At 57.7% G+C, this 20254-nt stretch overlaps 2 protein-coding genes across 5 annotated transcripts in view; one reads left to right on the top strand and one right to left on the bottom strand.

Moving 5' to 3' along the window:
• The first annotated feature begins 7 nt into the window (after positions 1-7).
• Positions 8-8355, top strand: TMEM120A (transmembrane protein 120A). Its single transcript, XM_054208571.1, has 12 exons — positions 8-165; positions 2480-2598; positions 3112-3228; positions 3723-3782; positions 4495-4590; positions 4872-4961; positions 5382-5447; positions 5816-5877; positions 6117-6209; positions 6921-6985; positions 7359-7427; positions 7517-8355. The coding sequence occupies exons 1-12, from the start codon at positions 100-102 to the stop codon at positions 7628-7630; spliced, it is 1017 nt and encodes a 338-aa protein (XP_054064546.1). The 5' UTR covers positions 8-99; the 3' UTR covers positions 7631-8355.
• A 438-nt stretch (positions 8356-8793) lies between these two features.
• Positions 8794-20254, bottom strand: part of LOC128912517 (NADPH--cytochrome P450 reductase) — a 31118-nt gene continuing 19657 nt past the window's right edge. For all 4 annotated transcript variants that reach the window (XM_054208562.1, XM_054208563.1, XM_054208561.1 and 1 more), the window contains 14 exons: positions 19551-19599; positions 18568-18696; positions 17794-17943; positions 16777-16901; positions 15800-15889; positions 15244-15342; positions 14474-14590; positions 13512-13630; positions 12131-12312; positions 11820-11969; positions 10988-11255; positions 10401-10546; positions 10069-10154; positions 8794-9846 (listed from right to left, as the gene is read on the bottom strand). In XM_054208562.1, coding sequence (XP_054064537.1) covers positions 9702-9846; positions 10069-10154; positions 10401-10546; positions 10988-11255; positions 11820-11969; positions 12131-12312; positions 13512-13630; positions 14474-14590; positions 15244-15342; positions 15800-15889; positions 16777-16901; positions 17794-17943; positions 18568-18696; positions 19551-19599 — 1855 coding nt within the window. In that variant the 3' untranslated portion in view covers positions 8794-9701. The remainder of the gene's footprint in view (positions 9847-10068; positions 10155-10400; positions 10547-10987; positions 11256-11819; positions 11970-12130; positions 12313-13511; positions 13631-14473; positions 14591-15243; positions 15343-15799; positions 15890-16776; positions 16902-17793; positions 17944-18567; positions 18697-19550; positions 19600-20254) is intronic.

Below are 20254 nucleotides of genomic sequence, written 5' to 3'. Positions count from 1 at the left end.
TGACCACGCCCCCGCGCGGGGCGTGTCCGGAAGCGGGGCGGGAGGCGGCGGCCGCCCATCGCCGCGGGCCGGGGCCGCTCGCCCGCCGCCATCGCCGCCATGGCCTCGGTCGCCGAGTGCCTGCGGGAGTGGGAGGAGCTGCAGGACGGCTACCAGCGCATCCAGGTACCGCCGCCGGGAGACCTCGGCCCGGGCTCGGGGCGCTCAGCCGCCCGTCGGGGCCGAGCGCGGAGGGACGGGTCCGCTTCACCCCCCAATGGTTAACGGCTGGGCGATGGGGCGCGGAGCCGGGGCGCGCCCGGGTTACTGTCACCGCGTGTCCCGGCAGCATCCCCAACGGGTACCGGGGGCAGCCGGGGTCTCCCTGCTGGGATCCCGGTCGCTTTTCCCCCTGCGTCCCTGCCCCAGCCCTCCGTCGCGACTCGTCAACGAGCCCTTGTGCTTCTGGGAAAAGGGTTTCGGAGCAGGGTGCCAGGCTGTGCCGGGCCACCGCCAAGGAGATGCTTAAAGCCTCGCCTGGACGAGGGGGTTTGGCGAGAGCAGGGGCTTTCCAGGGCTGGTCGGTGTAATTACCCAGCCTGTGAGGGACGTGGTGTGGAAACGCGAGATCTCCAGGTTTTTCAAGGCTAGGAGCCACGCTGCTTGTCACGGCATGGCCAGGAATGAAGGGTGCAGATGGTGTTTCGCACTCCTTATCACTCCTCTCAGCCCAGCTCCAGCAAGCCCAAAGCCAGCCTCACAGGAGAGCCGGCCCACAGAGAGGAGGCAGCCAGGAATCCGGACGCCTTGTCCCAACACTTCGCTCGACCCTGGGCACCCTCCCTCCGGTGCCCCGTCACCCACTGGGGCTGGCCCAGGGCTCTGTGCCAGGAAGGTGACTGGTATTGGAGGTGTTTCCACCTGCTTTGTGTAATCCCCAGGGAGTGGGCAGGATTCAGCTCAGGCAGGGGTCACCCAAGGAAAAGGTTGGCTAACCGCCTTCTGCTGCGGTTCAGATCAATCAGCTGCATCTGCACCAGTTCCCTTTCCCCCTCCTTCCCCCACAGGAGCGGGGCGAAGCGGATGTTGTTGCGGACACGCCACAGCTGTGCCCAGATCTGGGGCAAGGGAGGCTTTGAGAAACCTCCTCTTGCTCCATAGGGCTTGCGTGGATGGCCTGGGTCGCGCACTTTGAACCCTGCGTGCAACCACGCAGCGCTGGCCCTTTCCTTCGGAAACTTTCTCCTGGGGTGGCTCCTGATCCGGACTGTGTCCGAGCGTGGTGCTCAGATGGTGTACGGAGCAGTGGGACCCAGGCTGGCGCTGCTGAAGGAGCTGTGACAACAGCCACTTGCTGTCAGTTAACTCCAAAGCAGGAGGAGAAGGTGACTCCGTACGGGAGCAGGAAAGCCTGGTGGTGGAGCAGGGAGTGTCCCCGGAGAGATCGGGGCCATAAATCACTGCGGAGGGAGCCAGGGCTGTCTGGGATTATTCCCACCCTTCCACCCCTTGTCACCAAAGGGAGAACGAGTTGTTTCCCTCCTCTGCGTCTTGGGTTCACCTTTCTCCTTTGGGAAGAGCTTTGAGATCTGCTGATAAAGTGCTCGATAAGAACTACAGAGGCTAAAATGCATGAACGTCAAGGTCTAGTCCAAGGGTTGTTGTGAGCAGTGTTTAATTCGCTGCTGGAGGTGGCGTTCAGGCTGCCCATGGTCGGGGTGAGGCTGTTTTCCAGCTGACCTGGACAAGAAGGAGCATTGATCCAGCGCGCTCTCTCCTTTCCTTTCTAAATATAGCGGAAGAATGGCATCTAGCCTTACCCAGGTGCGGTTGGGTTACCGCCGCACGAGGAGCTGGGCAGTCGGCCACAGCCCTGCTGCAAGTCCGTCCCCTTTGTCTGGCTCATTGATGGGCTCCTTCCAGCTTCCACGGGGGTGCTCGGGATGGAGCCCCAGAGCCAGGAGTTGGTGCAGGCGGAGCGAGCCGCTCCTCCCGTCCCAGCAGTCAAAGCCACCTCTCCTTGGTGGCTGCGGCCCTCAGTTGCAGCCCAAACCCCGGCAGTGTTTTTTCTCCGAGTCTTTCCTATTACCTGTGCCACCGTCAATGGTTTCCCAACCATGGGAGTGTCCCCTGAGCAAGACTGTGTTGCCGGCTGGACTTTTGCAGCCCGCAGCTGGAGAGGGGGCAGACACAAGCCATGTGTGAGGGCAGGACCAGGCTGTGCCGTCGGGATGTGCCTGCACCTGTAGGTGACTTCCTTGGGATTGGGGATGGACATCCCCAGCGGCTGCTTCTGCCCCCACGGAAGCAGGGATGGCTGCAGGCTGTCCCCAAACACGCCTGGCCGCCTGCAGCCACCTCTTGTCCTACCCAGCCTGCTGTGCAGGTGAAGTTAGAGACAATTTTTAACAGAGGCATCAACAGATGCCCCCACAGGGGACCCAAGGACAGGGACGGCTGGGACAGGCAGCTGTAATGCATCCTGGTCTCTCCTTCCCAGGATAATCACAAGCTGTACAAGCAGAAGCTTGAGGAGCTAACCAAGCTCCAGGACGGGATCTCCAGCTCCATCGCACGGCAGAAGAAGCGGCTGAAGGAGCTGTCATTGTCCCTCAAAAAGTAAGTTGATGTCTTGCGACGGCGCGGGGTGGGACAGGAGGGGAAAGCAGTAAGGACCAGGCTATTGAACTTATCTCGCAGCTCCACCTCCAATACAAACGCTGCTGCGGCCTCACCGACAGCACAGTGCGGTGGGGGTCTGGACTCACCCAGGCCTTCCAGATCTTCCTCGGCTTCCCTTTCCTCTGCCCTGATTTGAGGCAGTTTAGAGCTTGCGAGGGCTTTGCAGGTAACTTGAACTGCCCTGTCCTGCACAAACCCCTCTCCATCCTTCCTTGAGGAGACGACCCGCCTGGCCTCACCTCCCTCCCATTCCCGCGTCCTTTTCTTGAGCAACATCCCAGCCTGACACAGAGGAGCTCACCCTGCAGATGGAGTCGTGGCCTTGCCTCCGGTCCATCTTCCCTGTCCTTGAGGTGTCCCTGTCTGAGACAGTCCTGTATGGAGTGCCAGCACGTGCTGTTTGTGTTACGGAGGCTATCCCGATGTCAGCACCTGTCTTTTTCCCCCCAGATGCAAAACCCACGTGAATCCCGAACAGGAGGAGTCCATCCAAGAGACCCAGAACCTGATAAAAGAGAGGCAGAACGTTTTCTTTGAGATGGAGGCCTATCTGCCAAAGAAGAACGGGTAAGAGGCGCCTCCGTCTCTGGGTGAAACACCACACCCTCCCTCCGGCTGTAACGCTGCAGGGCGCAAACCTGCTGTCACCCTGCTCGCGAAAGCGTCACGGCTGTGCTGCTCCCCAGAGGACGCCTGGGCAGGAGCCAGGCTGAGCCTCTGCAGCACTGCCCTCGTCCCCCCTCGCTCCTCTGCCTGCTCCTGGCCTTCACCTGCCCTTGAACGGCGGCCGTGCGTTGGGGGTAGCCCCGATGAACACGCCGGTGCCCGTAGGAGGTGGGGTGTGTGCTCGGCCGCCTGTCCCCCTGCCCTTGGGAGGAGATGCCAGAGTGTTTGTGCCAGTCACGCCGCCTGGCAGCTCCGAGTGGAAAACAGCTGGGGACTCATTCCCAGCCCCGCGGCCTCAGCGGTGGCACGAGAGGGGACAGCTCTGCCTCGGCTCTGCGGCAGCGCTGCCAGCTCCCAGGCGGGCGCCTGACCTAACGCCTCTGCTCTCTCCCCAGGTTGTACCTGAGTCTGGTGCTCGGGAACGTGAACGTCACGCTGCTCAGCAAGCAGGCCAAGTACGGCCCTCTCGTCACTGCTGCCGTGCGCTTTGCCTGGCTTGGGATCCCCTTGTCACCAGGAAACGATGACTTCTCCCCGGCTGAGTTGCCGCCCGTGCAGACACGTGGCTGGCTTGGCCCGTCTGGTGCAGATTCCCTTCCCGGGCTGTCCCCTGCTTCCCTTCCAGGAATCAGCTGAGTCCTCGACACCCCCTCACGCTCCTGCCGTGGGAGTGGGACAGACCGTTAGCTCTGACAAGCTAAATGGGACCCTCCGCCAAAGCCGTGTCTGGGTTTCCTCCCTATTAGGGACTTCCAGGAGAGACAGACTTGTGCAGCCACTGGCGAGCCCCCTCCCTCTTCCCTTGGAAAACACCAACGGCTGGGTTTGGCCCATGAGAGCCCCCCGCACGCTGGGCCACTAATGCCAGAGGTGCCCAGCCAGGAGCCCGTGTCCCCCTCGCCCAGTTCCCCAGGCCTCCCCCTGGAGAGCCGAGCAGACGCCAGCCTGCCCAGCTTCCCTGAGGCTGGCGTGGTCGGGGGTGACTTGAAGTTCTTCGTGTCACCGCCTGACATGCTCTCCTCAGAAATACCCAGGGGATGAGGTTGTTCCCAAGCATGTCCCACAGGCTCCCAACAGAGCATCACTTTTGTCCAGCCAGGTGGGATGGAGGGAGAGAGACTTCCAGCAGCCACCTTGCTCCAAGCCTGTCCTTGTGCTTCCCTGCAGGTTTGCGTATAAAGATGAGTACGAGAAGTTCAAGCTCTACCTCACCATCATCTTACTCATCGTGTCCTTCTCTTGTCGGTTCCTCCTCAACTCCAGGTGAGTCTGGCTTGGATACTGGGCAGAGATCTCCTCCCAGGGCCCCTGTGTGCTCCTCTCCCATCCTGAAAGGGCCAGAGCTGAAGAGGGAGATCCTGACAAAGGATCTGGCCACTGCCCTGGAGGCAGGGTGGCTTTTGGGGCTACTTTGGTCTCTCTGTGGCCATGTTGGATGGCGGAGAAGCAGGTCTCCCTACCCGCAGGGTGGCTGGGCATCCTGCAGCGATGGCTGTCTTGGTGCCTCTGCTGCTGCCTTTACACCCTGCTTTGTTTGACACCAGGGTGACAGATGCCGTCTTTAACTTCCTCCTGGTGTGGTACTACTGCACCCTCACCATCCGGGAGAGCATCTTGATCAACAACGGATCCAAGTGAGTCCCCTGGGCTCGGGGAGGGGGGCACGCAGTGGGTTGGCCCTTCTCTGCAAGGCTGGGGAGTTGGGAGCTGTCGCGGTAGCTCCGCATTTCCCAAGGGAGCAGCTGCCTCCTACTCAGGGCGTGTAGCAAACCCCGGTGATGAGGTGTGCGAGCGGGGCGGGAGGAACTCCCCGTGCAGAGGTGGTGCGGGAAGGTGGAGCAGCGGTTGGAAGGGCCCCAGCCCCCTGGGTGCTGCCTGGACTGGAGGCACTGGGTCCTGCTCCGTGCGTGGCCCTTTCGTAACCAGCCCTGCTCCTCGCCTTGCCCCGGGAGCTGGAGGTGGCTGGCGCTGGGCTGGCTGCGCTCGCCTGGTTTGTGTTTGGGTCTTGATTCGCGCTCGAGACCTGACGCCCCTTGCCTGTGTCTGCCTTCCAGAATCAAAGGCTGGTGGGTTTTCCATCACTACGTCTCCACCTTCCTCTCAGGTGTCATGCTGACATGGTAAGTCTGCATCCCCCCATCTCTTTGCTATAGAGACCCTGGCCTGCTTGGGCTGTGGCCGGCTCAGATGAAGCTTCTCTGCCCTAGCCCATAGCCGTAGTCCTGCTCTGTGGGCGTTGGGGTCTAACAGTCAACTCCACGCGTTCCTCTTCAGTCCCAAGCACCGTAAATGAAAGCAGCCGGCAGCGCCCCTGGGCGGCAGGCAGCGCCCCTGGGCTGGGAAATGGGAGGTGTTGAGCTGGGGTGTCCCCCTGCCTTGGTGGGAGGCGGGGCGAGGCAGAGTGCCATCGCCCCAGCTCCGGGGCTGGCAGGGCTGGCTGCGTCCCCTCCCAGCCCCACGTCCCCCAGCCAGCGTTGTCTCTCCACAGGCCAGACGGGCTCATGTACCAGATGTTCAGGAACCAGTTCCTCTCCTTCTCCATGTACCAGAGTAAGTGCTGCCACCCATGCTGCGATGGGGCTGGGGCTGGCCTCGGGTCTGAGCGTGCCGGCCTGGCTCTGCGACACGTGGAGACCCGGCTGTAGCTGCTCACAGCTCTCACCTCACCTGGGCCTCTTTCCATCCCCCTGGCACCGGGGCAGTCTTTGTGCGCAGCATCATCTCGGAGCCAGGCTGATGCTGGGGCTCAGAGCCGGTGCCTGCTCACCGCAGCCATGCTCTCCTTGCAGGCTTCGTACAGTTCCTCCAGTACTACTACCAGAGCGGGTGCTTGTACCGGCTCCGAGCGCTGGGCGAGAGGCACAACATGGATCTGACTGTGGGTAAGCCGGGATCTTCCCTTATTAGTTGTCCCAGCCCAACTGGACCTGCTGTTGCCGCTGCTGCAGGGCCCGTGGCTGCAAACAGCCTCCCTCCCAGCACCAGACTGGTGCTCGGCTAACTGGGAGCTGTGGTTTCTGTTAAAGGCAACGGTGATGCTTATTTTTGTTTCAAGATTAGTTTGATGGCGGCTTATCAGTGGCAGAAATGGTAAAAGCTACAACTAAAGGCAAAGCTCAGAGCAGCGTCCCGTAGGCTGGATGCCCCTCTTCCTCTGCTCTCCTGGGGCCACCGGCCCACGGCTGGCTCCCTCGGGATGTGAGGTAGCAGGGGATGCAGCTCCTGGCATCCGAGCTTCCCCCAGGAAGCTGCTTCGGGCATGAAATGTCCCTCCAGCACCCCACACAATTGCAGGCTGCCACCTCCCCGGCCCCTGCGGCAACGCATGCTTGGGCTGAGGGACAGCAGCTACAGACGAGGGCAGCTCTACCAGAGCCGCTTCCTCCAGAGGCCCACCTTAGATTAGCACCAGGAATCCCAGCCGCAGTCCTCCCTGCGAGCACAAGCGCCCAGGGCAAGGCTGCGTTAGCCTGGCAGGACCTCCTCAGCCAGGCACGAGGTGGCCACTAAACCTCCCTGCCCACGGCCCAGGAGCTGGGCTCCGTCCCGTCCCCCAGCCGGCGTGTTCTCACGCAAACCCTCCTCCTTTGCAGAGGGCTTCCAGTCCTGGATGTGGAGAGGCCTCACCTTTCTCCTTCCCTTCCTCTTCTTTGGGCACGTGAGTATCCACGGATCCTCGTGGGGACCTGCAAGAGGCCAGAGCCTCAGGTGGGAGCAGATGGTGCCGTATTCCTGGCTGCTGGAGGTCCCATCTTCCTTGGTCAGATCATTTAGGCCGCTGGCCAAAGGCAATAGGCTGGTCTGAGGCTTCCTCTTGGCTGTTGGGCTCTAGAAGGTGGCAAGAAAGGGGGAGATGTCCCACCTGGGGTCCTCTGGCCCTGAGCCTGGATGGGGTTTCACTGGATGCTGGGGCAGACTGGCCTCACGTGAGGTCTGCGTGGGGTTTGTGCCCAGAGGGAGCGGCTGGATAAACATCAGCATGGGGTCAAGCCTCTGAAAGCAGAAACCTCTCCTAAATCTCTCTCCTGCAGTTCTGGCAGCTCTACAACGCCATCACCCTCTTCCGTATGATCCAGCACCCGGAATGCAAGGAGTGGCAGGTAAGGGGGCTCCCGGGCAGCTGCCCTGGAGAGGGGGATGCCCCAGGCGGGTCCCTCCTGCTGATTCACACCTCTGCGGGCTCCCACAGGTCCTCATGTGCGGCCTCCCCTTCCTCATCCTCTTCCTCGGGAACTTCTTCACCACCCTCCGTGTTGTCCACCAGAAGTTACAGAACAAGAACAAAGACACGAAGCAGAATTGAAGGGGAGCAGCGTGGGGGCCAGGACTGTTTCTCCCCACCAGCTCCATCTCCCATCCCCAGCCCCTTGAAGCCGTCCAGACTCTGGTGTCTCGCCCCGTTCCTTGGAAGCCTGGGTGTGGGACGGAGCTTGGGACCTGCTCGCCAATAGACCGCGTATTCGCTGCGGTGCTGGATCTGAATCACTCACCTGAGGCCCGAGCACCCTGCAACCCCCTCTCCTGGCTGCCTGGGACAGCCGCTCCCCTTCCCCTTGCCCCGAGGACACTTACTGGGATGGTTCTCCTGGGTTGAGCCCAGCTCTGCGCGCGCTCCCCACCATGCTGCAGGCACGGGGCAGCCCGGAGCACCTGGCTTGCATCAGCTCCCTTGGGACAAGGCTCTCCTCCATCTCTCCCCAGCCCTGCAGCCAGGGCAGCCCCTGGGTGTTGAAGGCAGAAGTACGGAGGCCCTCACACCTCATCGGCTACAAGCAGTCGCTCCCCTGGCTGCCCCCTTTGCTTTCAGGGACGGCTGGAGGCCGTGCACAGGCCTGGCTCCAGGCTGTGTCATACCCCGCTTCCTCCCGCGCCTTCGAGCCACGGGGCGGAGGGGTGGGAGCACCACGAGCCTGAATCAGGCTTCACGCTGGAGCTGTGCGAACAGCACCCTGGTCTTGCATCTCTGGAGGATGCACATGTGAAAATAAAGGGAAGGTGCTGCCTCGGGTCGCTGGGGTGGTCTCGGAACAGCTTGTGTGCTCTGCGGGTTTAGCTCATCTGGCAGTGGGCACCCGACAATGTGTCACAGGGAGGGAAATAAAACCCTCTCCAGCTCCCTCCTGCAGCAGCCCCCAGCCCACACAGCCCCATGCTCTGGGCCGCGGCCAGAGCTTCGAGCTTTGGCTGCCCGAGGCAGGGCATCCGTGTCACTGGAGCCCAGGGGAGGAGAAGCCAGAACTCCTGAAGTGTTGGGAACCCAAGAGCGTGTCTAGCACAGCTGCGCTTCAGTCCAGAGCCGTCCACCCGCCCTGCCAGGGCTCAGCACCCCAGGGTAGGGGCTGCCCCCGCCCCCAGCTCCAGCTCAGCCTAAACCCAGAGTTTCCTCCTGGTTAGCAGCCATCACACTCCTCCTGCCTCCCTCTTCCCGAGCAGAGGGAGGGCAGGAAGAAAACTACAGAAACAGTATTTTTATTGCAAGGGCAAATGTATTTAAATAATTTACAGTCATTGGAAAGCCTGAAAGTTTGGGGATTTTTTTCCCATGATTAAATCACAAAGATGTTAAAATAAAAACAGTATTTAAAAAAAGACCGTACACAGCATGAGGGAGGGGCTGGGCACAAGGGAGCTGCCAGCTGCAGGACCCCAGGGAGTGAGCAGGGCCCCTGCGGACCGAGACACCCCCCCAAGACCAGGTCGGTTCTGGAGGGAGAGGAACCGTCCCCTCCCCGCTGTGAGCTGGAGCGAAGGCGGGCAGCTGGGGAGGGGAGCGGGGTGCCTGCAGGGTCCTGGTGGCGTGGGGCAGCTCTGTGCCCAGAGCCGGCTGCCAGCCCCACATCCTAGAGATGGGCAAAGATGGTGGGAGGGCAGCAAGGACAGCTCGCTGCCCTGTGCCGTGCCCTGGCAGGGGCCTGCCGGCTCCTCCACCCCTCTGCTGCCGGCAGGCTGTACACGCCGGCAGGCCAGGGCGGTCTCCAGCCCCAGGGGATAAGGCAACACCTCGTGTTCAGGGAAGGACCCCAGAGCTCCTCCAGCACCATCTGTCCCTCCTGTGCCACATCAGTTGTGTCCCTGACCTCAAGGCAAACGCTGGTGCCATGAGGTCCTCACCGGGATACCGGGGGCACCATGGCTCCTGGACGACAAGCCTCAGCTACCCGCCCTGCCCCTCTCAACCCTTTCCACCCCGCAGCGTACACAGCCTGCCCCAGGGGGCTGCTGTAGCCAAAGAGGGGTTGGGAGTGACACTGGGGTAGCTGCAGGCTGGGGACGACACTGTCACCCACAGCAGCAGTGGGTGAGCAGGCACTTTCCACCTGCTGCGGGCCCATACTTGGGGACCCGTTCTCTCCCCAGCCCCGCCAGCCCTGCTCTTAGCTCCAGACATCCAGAGAGTACCGGCCCTTCGTCATCAGTTTCTTTACATAGTCCACGGCCTGGGGCTGGCTCATGTTCCCAAACTCAGCCACGATCTCGTAGAAGGTGTTCTGCACATCCCGAGCCATGTTGCGAGCATCGCTGGAAGCAAGAGGTAACACATCAGAGCCTGGTCGCCTCTGAACGCCCGAACGCAGACGGTTCACTCACCCCAGCCCATCTACCTGGGCGCTCACCCTCCTCCAGAACAAGGACAGCGTAACCCTCCCAGGGCTCATAACAGACGAGTGGATAAACTGAGTCACGCTCGTTTTCCCAAATATAGGAATGTTTTCACAAAGTCTCTTCCCTGCCTGGACTTACCCGCACACGTAGATATGAGCGTTCTCCTCATTAACCAGCTTCCAGATGTTTTCCTTGTTCTTCTTCAATAAGTGCTGCACATAAACCTGGCAAGAAGCAAGGTGGAGGTGAGCTGAGAGGGGCAGAGCCCCCGCGCCACTGAGCTGGGTCACAGCCCGTGGCCAGGGAGGGGAAGCCGAGCTCACACACGCGGCTCCACGACACAGCGCAGGAGCTGGGTCAAGGCCCCAGGCTGGGAATCTCCAGCTCTCAGGGCCTTTTCTTCCCCCGCTGCTGTGGCTGGGAGCGATGCCGGGCAGCACGAGCAGGCGGCTGGGGGAACAGAGCGGTACCTTCTCAGCCTGGTCCCTTGAGAAGGCGACGTTCAGCTGGGTGAGGACTCCCTCCTGATGGAAGCGGGCCAGCTCCTCACGGTACAGGTAGTCCTCACGCTCATGGCGGCAGCCATAGTAAAGCACCGTATCGCCCACCTCTTTGCCTGCAGAGTCACACAGCACCGTCAGCTGGGTCCCCGCAGCCCCCAACCCTGCCCTCCCCTTGTCCTGCCAATGCAGAGCTGTGTGACTGCTTCTGTTTGTAGGAGGAAGCTCGAGACTCTGATTCCCAGAGGTACCCATATGCTTTAGGAGTGAGTGACGCGACTGTGGTTATTTGGAGATGTGGTGGCAGAGGTCGGAGAACTGGCTCGTGTCTGTCTGCCCCTCCCAAACCTTCTCAGTGGCCAAGAGCAGAGGACAAAGCATCTTTGTGCTGGGCAAAAACCACTTAGCTGCTGTTCACCCTGCTCCACCGCCTCTGCTTTCGGCTAGACCTGTCAGTGATGTGAGCAGCACAAGAGGCTCCCTGGAGGCATGAACTAGCCCTGCAGAGCACCGTCCTGCAGGAGCTCTGGTCCCCAGGGAAGTTTCTGGGCACCCACCTTGCTGCTTCAGCCAGGCCCGCTCCTGAATGAAGCCGATGAAGGGGGCTATGCCAGTCCCTGGCCCGATCATGATGACAGGCGTGCTAGGTTTGAAGGGCAGGCGAAACTGGGACTTCCTGACATACATGGGCACCAGGGAGTTGCTCCTGTTCTCGTCGGGCACCTTGTCCTTCAGCCAGTTGGTGGCCACCCCTTTGTTCAGGCGTCCTGTCTTGGTCTCGTACTCCACCGTCACAGCACAGATGTGGATGGCGTTGGGGTGAACCTGCAGGGAAGGGTCGTCAGTGTCAGGCAGAGAGGGAGCCCCACATGAGGTCCTGGGCAACCCCACAGCTCAGTGCCTTGTGCTCAGGGAGGGGAAGAAGTTTAACCTAACGTTAGTGTTGGGACAGCTGTTCCTCCCCCAGCATGGCCCAACATGGGGCTTCTGTCTTGTGCCCAGCTCGTCACAGGACTGCTGAGCTTCCCTCCATATGGCCAACAACCTCAGGGCTTCAGAGCACAAAATAAAGAGTGAATTTTGACCAACCCCTAAAATGCCACTCTGCTCCCAAGCCCTGAAAGCAAGGCCTATGGGCGAAGAGGAGCAGGGCTGCGGGGAGGGTGGCACAGCTAGCTGCAGCGTGGGACCCCCTGCAAACCCTATGGAAGTTGGGATAACCCCCTCTTCTCCTGCAGGGATAACTAAAGCCTCCCCCCTCACAGAAAGTGTCACCAGGGCAAATCCCCCATTGCCCTGTCCCCAGGCAAGAAGGGGGACAGTGGCACTGCGGAGCTGCAGCGGAAGCGGTCACTCAGCAGCCTCAGTCCCTGCTGGAAGCACGCTCACCTTGGAGGAGGAGGCGATGGAGTAGTAGCGGGCCTGCAGGCGGGGCAGGAGCTCACACAAGTGGTCGATGGGGGGACGCAGCGAGGGCATGTCCTGCAGGATGGCCAGGATGTTCCTCCGGGCCTCCACCACCCAGCTGAGGTAGAGAGCCTGCGGGCAAGGAGGACACATGCATGATGACTTCTCTACACGCCTGGCAAACACTCCCTCAGCTCTCTGCATGAGGTGCCCACCAGCCCCGGATCCCTTTTGGGGATCCCCCAGCACCCAGTTCAACCCAGCAGCTTTGCTGAGAAGGCCACAGCTCCCACCTTTCCCTCGGCCGCAGAGGATGCCATTTTGCGGAGGCGCTCCTGCTCGCCGGCATCCGTGGCGTACTGGGCCAGCTCGTAGAGGACATTGGTGCGGGGCGGGTTGGTGATGTCCAGGTAGTACGTCAGGGCTGTGCGGTAGGACGTGGGGCAGGGGAAGGGATGTTTCTTATTGGATTCCTCTAGAGGAGAGGAGAGGGAGAGGAAAAAAAAAAAAATTAAAAACAGCAACCACATGCTGTTACGTTAGAGATTTCATGCCAGCAGCAAAATGCAGCGTATGAGAGCTGGGGACAGAGCAGGGGAAACGGCATCAGGGAGGAGAGAGCAGCGCTAGGGCTGAATCAGTCTGTTGGCAAAAGCCACGATCCCCCGCTGCAGCAGCTCCAGCACAGGGCAGCTCCGTCTCCCAGTAGCCCATTTTGTGTTTCCCAGATGCTGCCTGCCAGCTTATCAGCTAAAAAACCCAAACCCTGTGCTCCCCAATGGGGCTCCCTGCCCCAAGACACCAACGCACGGAGGCACCCAGCAAACTCCCGGGCCAACTCCTGTTCTGCATGGCTAATTTGGCCTCCCACACTTATGTCTCTTTCAGATCTGGCTTCAAAAGTGTTCTTAGTCTCCTTCAGACATGGACACTTGTGCTCACAGCCCCCTTGGGAAAGGTAAGCACCAGCAGTCGAGGCCGGAGCTGTTCAGTTTAGCAAACTAAGTGCCACATAAGGGACAGGAATGACAGCGTGAGGCCAGACAGCCTGGGACACTGCACAGCGGGCCACAGGCTCCAGCACTGCCTTGAAGCCACTCGCTCTCTGGAAACCAGGAGCCAGCTCTTGGGCTTCTGGGCCAGCAGCTCTGATGCCTCAGGTCAGGCTGCGCTGCTTCCGGAGTGAGATGGGCAGCAGCTGCCGTCTCCCTCCTGCCAGAAGCCAGCTCTGCTGGGAACACCGCCCAGGAAACGCTCTTTGTATCAGCACAAGTGCTCCCTCCTGGCAGTTCAGTCCCTAAGCCTGCGCCTCCTCCAAGGACTGAATAACAGCATCTGAGACACGAAGGCCCCTGTTGAGCTCTGGGGCTGCTGCGGCAGAGGGATGCTCTGGCAGGCTGACGCTCCGTAATTAGGAGCGTGCCGTTACATAATTCGTTGTCGAACGGGCACACCAAGTACGTTTCACAACTGACCCACTTCAGCTGGCTCTCAGCAAGCAGGCTCCGTGCCACCGCTGCTAAAAATGCACTGCATTCAGAGTGGCCACGGGACATATCTGTTTGCCCAGAGGTGCCCTACGGGACCTGAAGGTGACCTGGCTCCTGCCCTGGTGGGAAGGACAGACGCCACAGCTGAAGAACTGCGGATGCTCAGGGGGGGATCCATACTCACCATCCAAATTGTTTAGGGACATGATCGTGTCCAGATCCGTGCCCAGGATCTCACCAATCTGATTCACCAGAGAGGAGTCGTTGGCTGGGTACACCGCCACGTGGTCCCCAGACTCGTACCTGGCAAGAGAGCAGGAGGAGAGCAGATCAAACACCAGCATGGCTTCTCGTCCACCCCAAGCCTGAGCTGCTCAGCTACAAGACAAGCGGGCTGGTGCAAGGGGCAGTACGACAACACTGAGATCTGAGCTGCTACACAATCCCTGCACAATCAGGGACCTCTAAGAGCTGGCAGTCATAGCAGAAAGGACCATTGTGGAATAACGGTTTTAAGAACCAGGTTCTTTACAAGGGACCTCCAAGATATCACCAGTTTTGCCTGAGACTTCAACGAGGCCAGTCTTCCAGCAAAGACAGGCCAACTCCCTGACAGGCAAGGAGCAAAGCTGCTCAAAACCTCTGCTGTATTTTCTTACGTTAAGCCACCTGGATTCGTAGCTTTCTCACAAACACACACAAGAGAAATTTAAGACAGCAAGAAGGTTTTTAAGAACAGGGCTTTATTTCCCCTGTGCTTGTACACCTAAGCCAGGCAAACCCTGGCACGAGCCATCCCCAGCTCGCCCCTCTCTTGCAGCTCATCCACTCTCTCATTTTTTGAATGACTCTAGAGAATTCTTGCAGCTGGGACTGCTCAGGTAGGATGGGTATGTGTGGCCAGCTCTGGAGGGGCACAGGGCCACCAGGGGCCACAGCCAGGCGCAGTGCAAGAGCTGAGAGAAAGTCCTGATACGGGGTACCTGATACGCGGTATAGAAGCCCCGAGGGGCAGCGTTAAGTAATTACGAGAACAAGGTCCCCTTCTGAAGTGCTGGATGAGGCCAGTGCCACATCCTTGTTCTTTGCTCCTGAAGCAGACTGCTCCTGCCAAAACAGAGGACCAGTTTGCCCATGGGGAACTACCTGATTTTGGAATTGGAGATATCCAGCTCCAGGTGCATAAGGTGTCGCTCTCCACCCTTGTTCAGCTTGCGGTTCTCTGTAACCTGCGCCAGGAAGGGGTTCTTGGCATCGAATGGTCTGGAAGGAAAGAAAAGGACCCTCTGGGTTACTCTCCTGCAGGCTCACAGTGCTGCTGGTATCCAGGCATGTTCCCTCTGCCTACAGAGCAGGCTCCCACGCTTGGAGCACAAGGCTGTCCTGTTCGTGTTTCAAAACACACCACAGCACAAACTAAATTATGATCCTGCTGCTACTCACACTGGCACAGAAAACAGGTAATTTTCCTTCTGAGCACAGCCCAGCAGTCAACAGCTTTTGTACCATTAAGAACACGTGCTGCAAAAACAGATCGGAGGGACTGTCCCATCTCAAAGAAATATTTCAGGCTGGAATTAAATTACACAGCTAACAATACTACAAGCAACCACCAGGCATTAGCTACCCTGGGCAAGGAAAGGCTCTGAGTGACCTCAAGATAGATACTGCAAATGCACAAGCCAAGCAGCACACGTGAGCGCTGCCACCTTCTCAAACACTAATGATTCATTAACTGGGGAACGCCTGAGAGTCCCAGAGGAGACCTGAGCCCATTTTTCTTGGGCAGAGACCTGCCATATGGCTGCATTACAGAAATGACACTGCCCGCATAGTGGGTGTTGTTAGAAACATCAAGGATCCATCAGCCAAAGCCTGGCCCACGTACACTCTGCCCAGGGTGGTTTGGCACTTACGGCTTCTGGTTCTCGTAGCTCTTGAGACGACCCATCTCACCAGTGTAGACTTTGTTCATGTTCACATCTGTGTGCACCACCAGCTCATACTGGCGGATGCTAGAGGAGGAAGGGGGAGAGAAAAGAGTCAAACCGGAAATCACAAGGTACAGTTGGAACCATCATCTGCTTTGCTGGATTTACTGCAGCCCAAAAACAAGTGCAACTTCCACCCCTCTCAAGAGAACAGGGGACAGGCAGACCATGCAGAAAGCCCAAACCAAGAGGAAACATCAACTCTGCTGGGAGCATCACACCCAGGAAAGCCAACCACAAAGGAATCGAACCCATCTCGTCACCCATCCAGAACAGAAATCCAGAGCTGGGGTCAGATTCACACTGGGACAGGCTCAGTACAGAGAGCCCCACTCACTGTTCTACTCCACATACCCCTCTGAAGTCTGGAAGGGGAGGAAGCGCACAAGAAAAGGGACAGCAGCTCAGGGCTGACAGCACAGCCACCAGCCAAAGGTGGCCACGTTCTCTGGCACCCAAAAGAACCAGCTCCCATACCCACCTGGACTCCTCTCCTGTCGCCTCCACCCCAAAATGCTCACACACCGCTGGCCAGAACTGCTCTCTCCAGGTGATGAAGTCTTCTTCCAAGCTAGCCAGGGCAAAAGAAAGATTCGATAACCTTCCCAAGGGGGAGCAAAGGGGCATTCCCAGAGGAGCCATTTGAGATCCCTACGGACTTCCTCCCTACACCATGGGAAAAGGCATTTGCGCTTGGACCCAGGCAGTTTTGGTACCTCCCACAGATCAGGAGAACATCTTCAGATCATTAAGTGGGTGGGAGGGAACTGTTGCTATACCAGCCACCCCTCCCTTCACCAGGTCTGCCAAGGAAGGCTTTGTTTTTCAGGCTTGGTCTTTACCCAACTCAGCTCCCCCTTGCCCACTCCTGGCATTAGGTCACCTTCCTAAAAGGCAGATTCTACCATGGCAATGCTTATTTTTCTGGGCTCAGAGCCTCCCGCACACAGCACATCCATCTCATCACACCTTGCAGCCCTTAGAGGCAAAGCCACTGGTTGATGTAATTTCCCAGATTAAGCTGCTACCAGCAGGATGCTCAGGTGAGCACAGAGAGGTAAAACAACAAAAACCAAAGAACTCCCCCCAAAAAATCACATCATTGTCTAAGTAGGAAAATTGCTGCCTTCCTCCATGAAACAAACAGTTCACAAGATGGAGCTTGTCTCCTGCACAGGGATGACTGAGCCTATCCAGACAGGCTGGGTTAGCAGCAGAAGCAGAGGCGGCTAACCCTCCCCAGGTACACAACTATGGCCATTTAAAGCTGATGTGGGATTTCACCAGGCGCAGGATCCCCTAGGATGTTCTAAGTGTACAGGGATCTGCTCGTAGGAGAGAGAGCAGACAGCCCTCTGGAGTTTACTTCTGCCTTAGTAGTAGAGCTCACTCCCTGCCAAAGTCCCTTCCACGATGCTTTAGCCAGCTCTGACCAGCCTCTCAAGCCACGCTACTCACTTGCCATCATCGTCTCCTAGCCCAAGTTCAAAGATACGCTGGGCTCCAAGCTCCTCCAGTCTCTTGTCCACATACTTTCCCATGGCATTGAAGTGCTCGTAAGTCTTGTTGCCCAGCCCAAAGACCTGGAAGGGAACGCTGATTAAGCATGGAGAAGCAGGGGCTGGATTTTTCCAATTCAACCAGCATCCTCTGGTAGTAGCACCCAGCAAAGGATGCTGAAGAAAGAACATGGAAGCCAGACAGCAAGACCTTTCACAGCTCCCCATCAGCTGTTTGTGGACCCTCTGAGTAAGAGGCTACCACTGGAGAGTGTGGTCAGAAGGCACCACCACCTCCCTGGAGCCAGGTCCCCGGCACGTCAAGAGGACGCACGTACAAGAGCTGCCTGCACCATCTCCTCAAGGGACCAGTAAGAGCTTGGACTGCCTGAAGACTAATTGCTGTCCCTTGCCTCCCACAAACTGCTTGGCAAATCTTTGCTCACTGCTTTATACAGAGCAGCTTAACATCTCCAGCACTGGATTTTCTCCTCATTTGCAATTATTATGCTGCCTAAGGAATTTGGCCGGGGTTTAGGTGAGGTGGTTGTATCTCAGCCAATTATTCAGCTCAACACAGGAAAAGAGCTACACGCTCCTCCAAGTGATTTAATTTGCGGGAGAAGATCTGGCCCAGGGCTGCTCAATTAGCTTCTGAACAGCAGCATCAGCCTGTAACTCATTTACAGACCTTGTATTCAATGCCTGCTGGGCTGTTTGTGGCAAGACATCACCAGCAAACCCTTGTGATTTAGGGAGTGGAGAGAGTACTCCGACATCTGCATTTAAAGCCCCCAGATCTATGTTTGCAAGTGTCCACAAAGCTTGTAGAGGAAGACAACGGGGACCGCATCCAACACAGGCGTACAAGGCACAGACATCATGTTGTGCCTTTACCCAAGCCACATGCAGGCACAGTGGAGGCCTTCCAACTTTCCTGACCAAATGCAACATAAACTGGAATTGAGCCACTTACTGCATATCGGAGACCTGACAAGTCAGCGTCAGCCTCCTGCAGCCAGTCGTAGAAGTCTTGGGCATTGTCCGTGGGATCACCCTCGCCGTAAGTGGCCATGCAGAACACAGCTAAAGACTTGTCGATCTCAGAGAGGCGACTCAGGTCCGACTACAACCAAAGGAAAGAATAAACCCTCAAGAATCCCACAACGTGGTTACTGGGCAAGCCTGTTCCTACAATGCAGCTACCCCTGCTGTGCAGGACAGCACCACGTAATGTCAAAGAGCGGATTACAAAAGGGGTTGAAAAAGGCCAAATCCACCCAAAATGTCAGGGGAAATAGAGCTAACCACTCTCACTGGACTGCAAGTCAATACTTCTGCCCCACCAGAAAAGCGATGGGATTTTCAACACAAGGTCTTAAGGGCCCAGGATTGCTGGTCACTCTGGAGCGCAACCTGCCGATGCCTCTGTGCAAGACTGCGGCAGTATGGGTTTAATGCTAACTACACAAGGAACACAGAGCAAGTTTCATGCTGCCAACAGATGACTCCCAATCCCAAACACTCCAGGCTACCTTCCTCTTTCAATCGTGTTGCAGTGTTCACCCCAAATCCATTGACTGGCAAGGATCAAGCCCAACACCTGCATCTCTCAGGGCAATCCAATTTCCTTTTCTCCCCTAAATGACACTACTAATAGGGCAACTGTCCCTTGGCTAGGTCCTTTGTGGTTTTTTAGGGGACACTGAAAGGATGTTAGCTATCCTGAGACTGCTCACAGCTAAATTACCAAGTCATACTCCTCTGGATCCGCTGCCATGCCCCGGAGGCCATAGCGATGAGCATCTTTGGAAAGGCGATTGGCAAACTCCTCCGCTGTACCCGTCTGGGAACCATAGAAAACCACTATGTTTCGCCCCTGGAGAGAAAAAGAAAACTCTGTTAAATGGCGATTACTCGTTTGGCAAATGCATGGAGGAAACGCATCTTGTCAGAGACAAAGGAAACGCCTGGGAACAGAAATGCTGAACTGCAACCTAAAGGCAACTCAGAGCCTGCACTCGTATGGGACTCCACGCTGGGTTTGCGGCAGAAAACTCAAGGCTAAACTGTTAATAAGAACATAACTTGTCAATCTCGGAGAGGTGACTCAGGTCAGACTAAAACCCAAAGCAAAGAATAAACCCTCAGGATTTATTCTCAGCCCCAAGGCTGCAGCAGGACTCCTGGAAACAGGGAACTCCCTGGATGAGAAAGCAGACTTGCTTAAGCTTTGGGAAAGCGCCTAAGCACTGGAGCTCCTGCTCTGCTGCCAGCCAGCTACTTGGAAGTAAAACGGAAAATATATCCAGCCCCTGCTTCTTCCTCTGCTTCCTCTTGCGTCCAGTCCAGCAGAGTCAAAAGCTGCTAGCTTTGTGTACAATTCCCATTCCAGAGCAACAGTTTGGGAACAAACCACGCAGATAAACAACCGCCAGCCAATGACTTTAAAGTTTCTGCCATTTCCCTCCTGACTTTGACCTCACATTACACTTATTTTTTTGCACCAAATTTTCACTTTAACTTCTTCTCTAAGAACGACTCTCAGGCACAGACTGAAAGAGCTATTCCTGCCTGCCCACACAGCCTTCCTCTGGATGCTCTTTGCAGCAGACATGTCTCCATCCAAACCAGTCCCCCTGCTGACAGCTAGGCAGTCTCCAGAGGAAACCAGGAAGGACAAGAGCTCCCCCACCTTCCCAGCACCCCATGTAGCCAGAGCAAGCAGCTTACCGTCTTCTTCATCTTCTCAATGAAGCTGCTATCTCTCGCTGGAGCTGCTCTGAAAGACAGGAGGAACCGCCTTTCAGATGAGCATGTTCATTATTTAAGGTCAGGAATAAGCAAGTGGGGAAAAAGCAGCCCCCAAACCGTCCCAGATCTCAGAAGGCTGTCCAAAGGGGTGCAAGTCCCCACCGACCACTCTTACTTACCCTGTCCCAGGGATGCCCGTCACTCTGCTGTGGGGCTTCTCCTCTGCACACAGCCCCGGACCAGAGACTCTCAGAGCACAGGGGAATAGCTGACACCCTGCCTTACCTCCACTGGTAAATCCCCCCGCAGGCAGAAACCAGGCACTCAGCCCTAGGTGTCAGGAAACCTTTATCAACCACCCTGAGAGGTTTCACAGCTGAGCAGGTTACAAGGATCTCGTAGAGCCACGATGCAAGAGCAGGTCTCCAGCTAAATCTCAGGGGCCGAGCTTTAGTGGGAGAGAAGGGAACAGAGAGCTCCCTGCTTCCCCACCACCACAGCGGACAGGCAGGGAATGGGTCCTGAGCCATGCCCCCGGGGCATATTCCCCAAGCTTGAATCATAGAATCGCCTAGGTTGGAAGGGACCTTTCAGATCATCTACTCCAAGCATCAACCCAACTCTGACAAAAACCATCACTAAACCATATCTCGAAGTCAGACAGGGCTAAACACCAGCTGTTC

This window comes from Rissa tridactyla, chromosome 7, assembly GCF_028500815.1.
Source record: "Rissa tridactyla isolate bRisTri1 chromosome 7, bRisTri1.patW.cur.20221130, whole genome shotgun sequence".
NCBI lineage: Eukaryota > Metazoa > Chordata > Aves > Charadriiformes > Laridae > Rissa > Rissa tridactyla.
Note: the sequence above shows the minus strand (reverse complement) of the source record. Positions and strands in the feature narration are given on the sequence as shown.

Excerpts from the sequence above, each read along its gene's own strand:
- TMEM120A (XM_054208571.1), top strand. The coding sequence starts at position 100 with ATGGCCTCGGTCGCCGAGTGCCTGCGGGAGTGGGAGGAGCTGCAGGAC. Across the intron at positions 2,599-3,111 it reads CTGTCATTGTCCCTCAAAAA|ATGCAAAACCCACGTGAATC; the intron begins GTAAGTTGATGT and ends TTTTCCCCCCAG. Across the intron at positions 3,783-4,494 it reads CTGCTCAGCAAGCAGGCCAA|GTTTGCGTATAAAGATGAGT; the intron begins GTACGGCCCTCT and ends GCTTCCCTGCAG.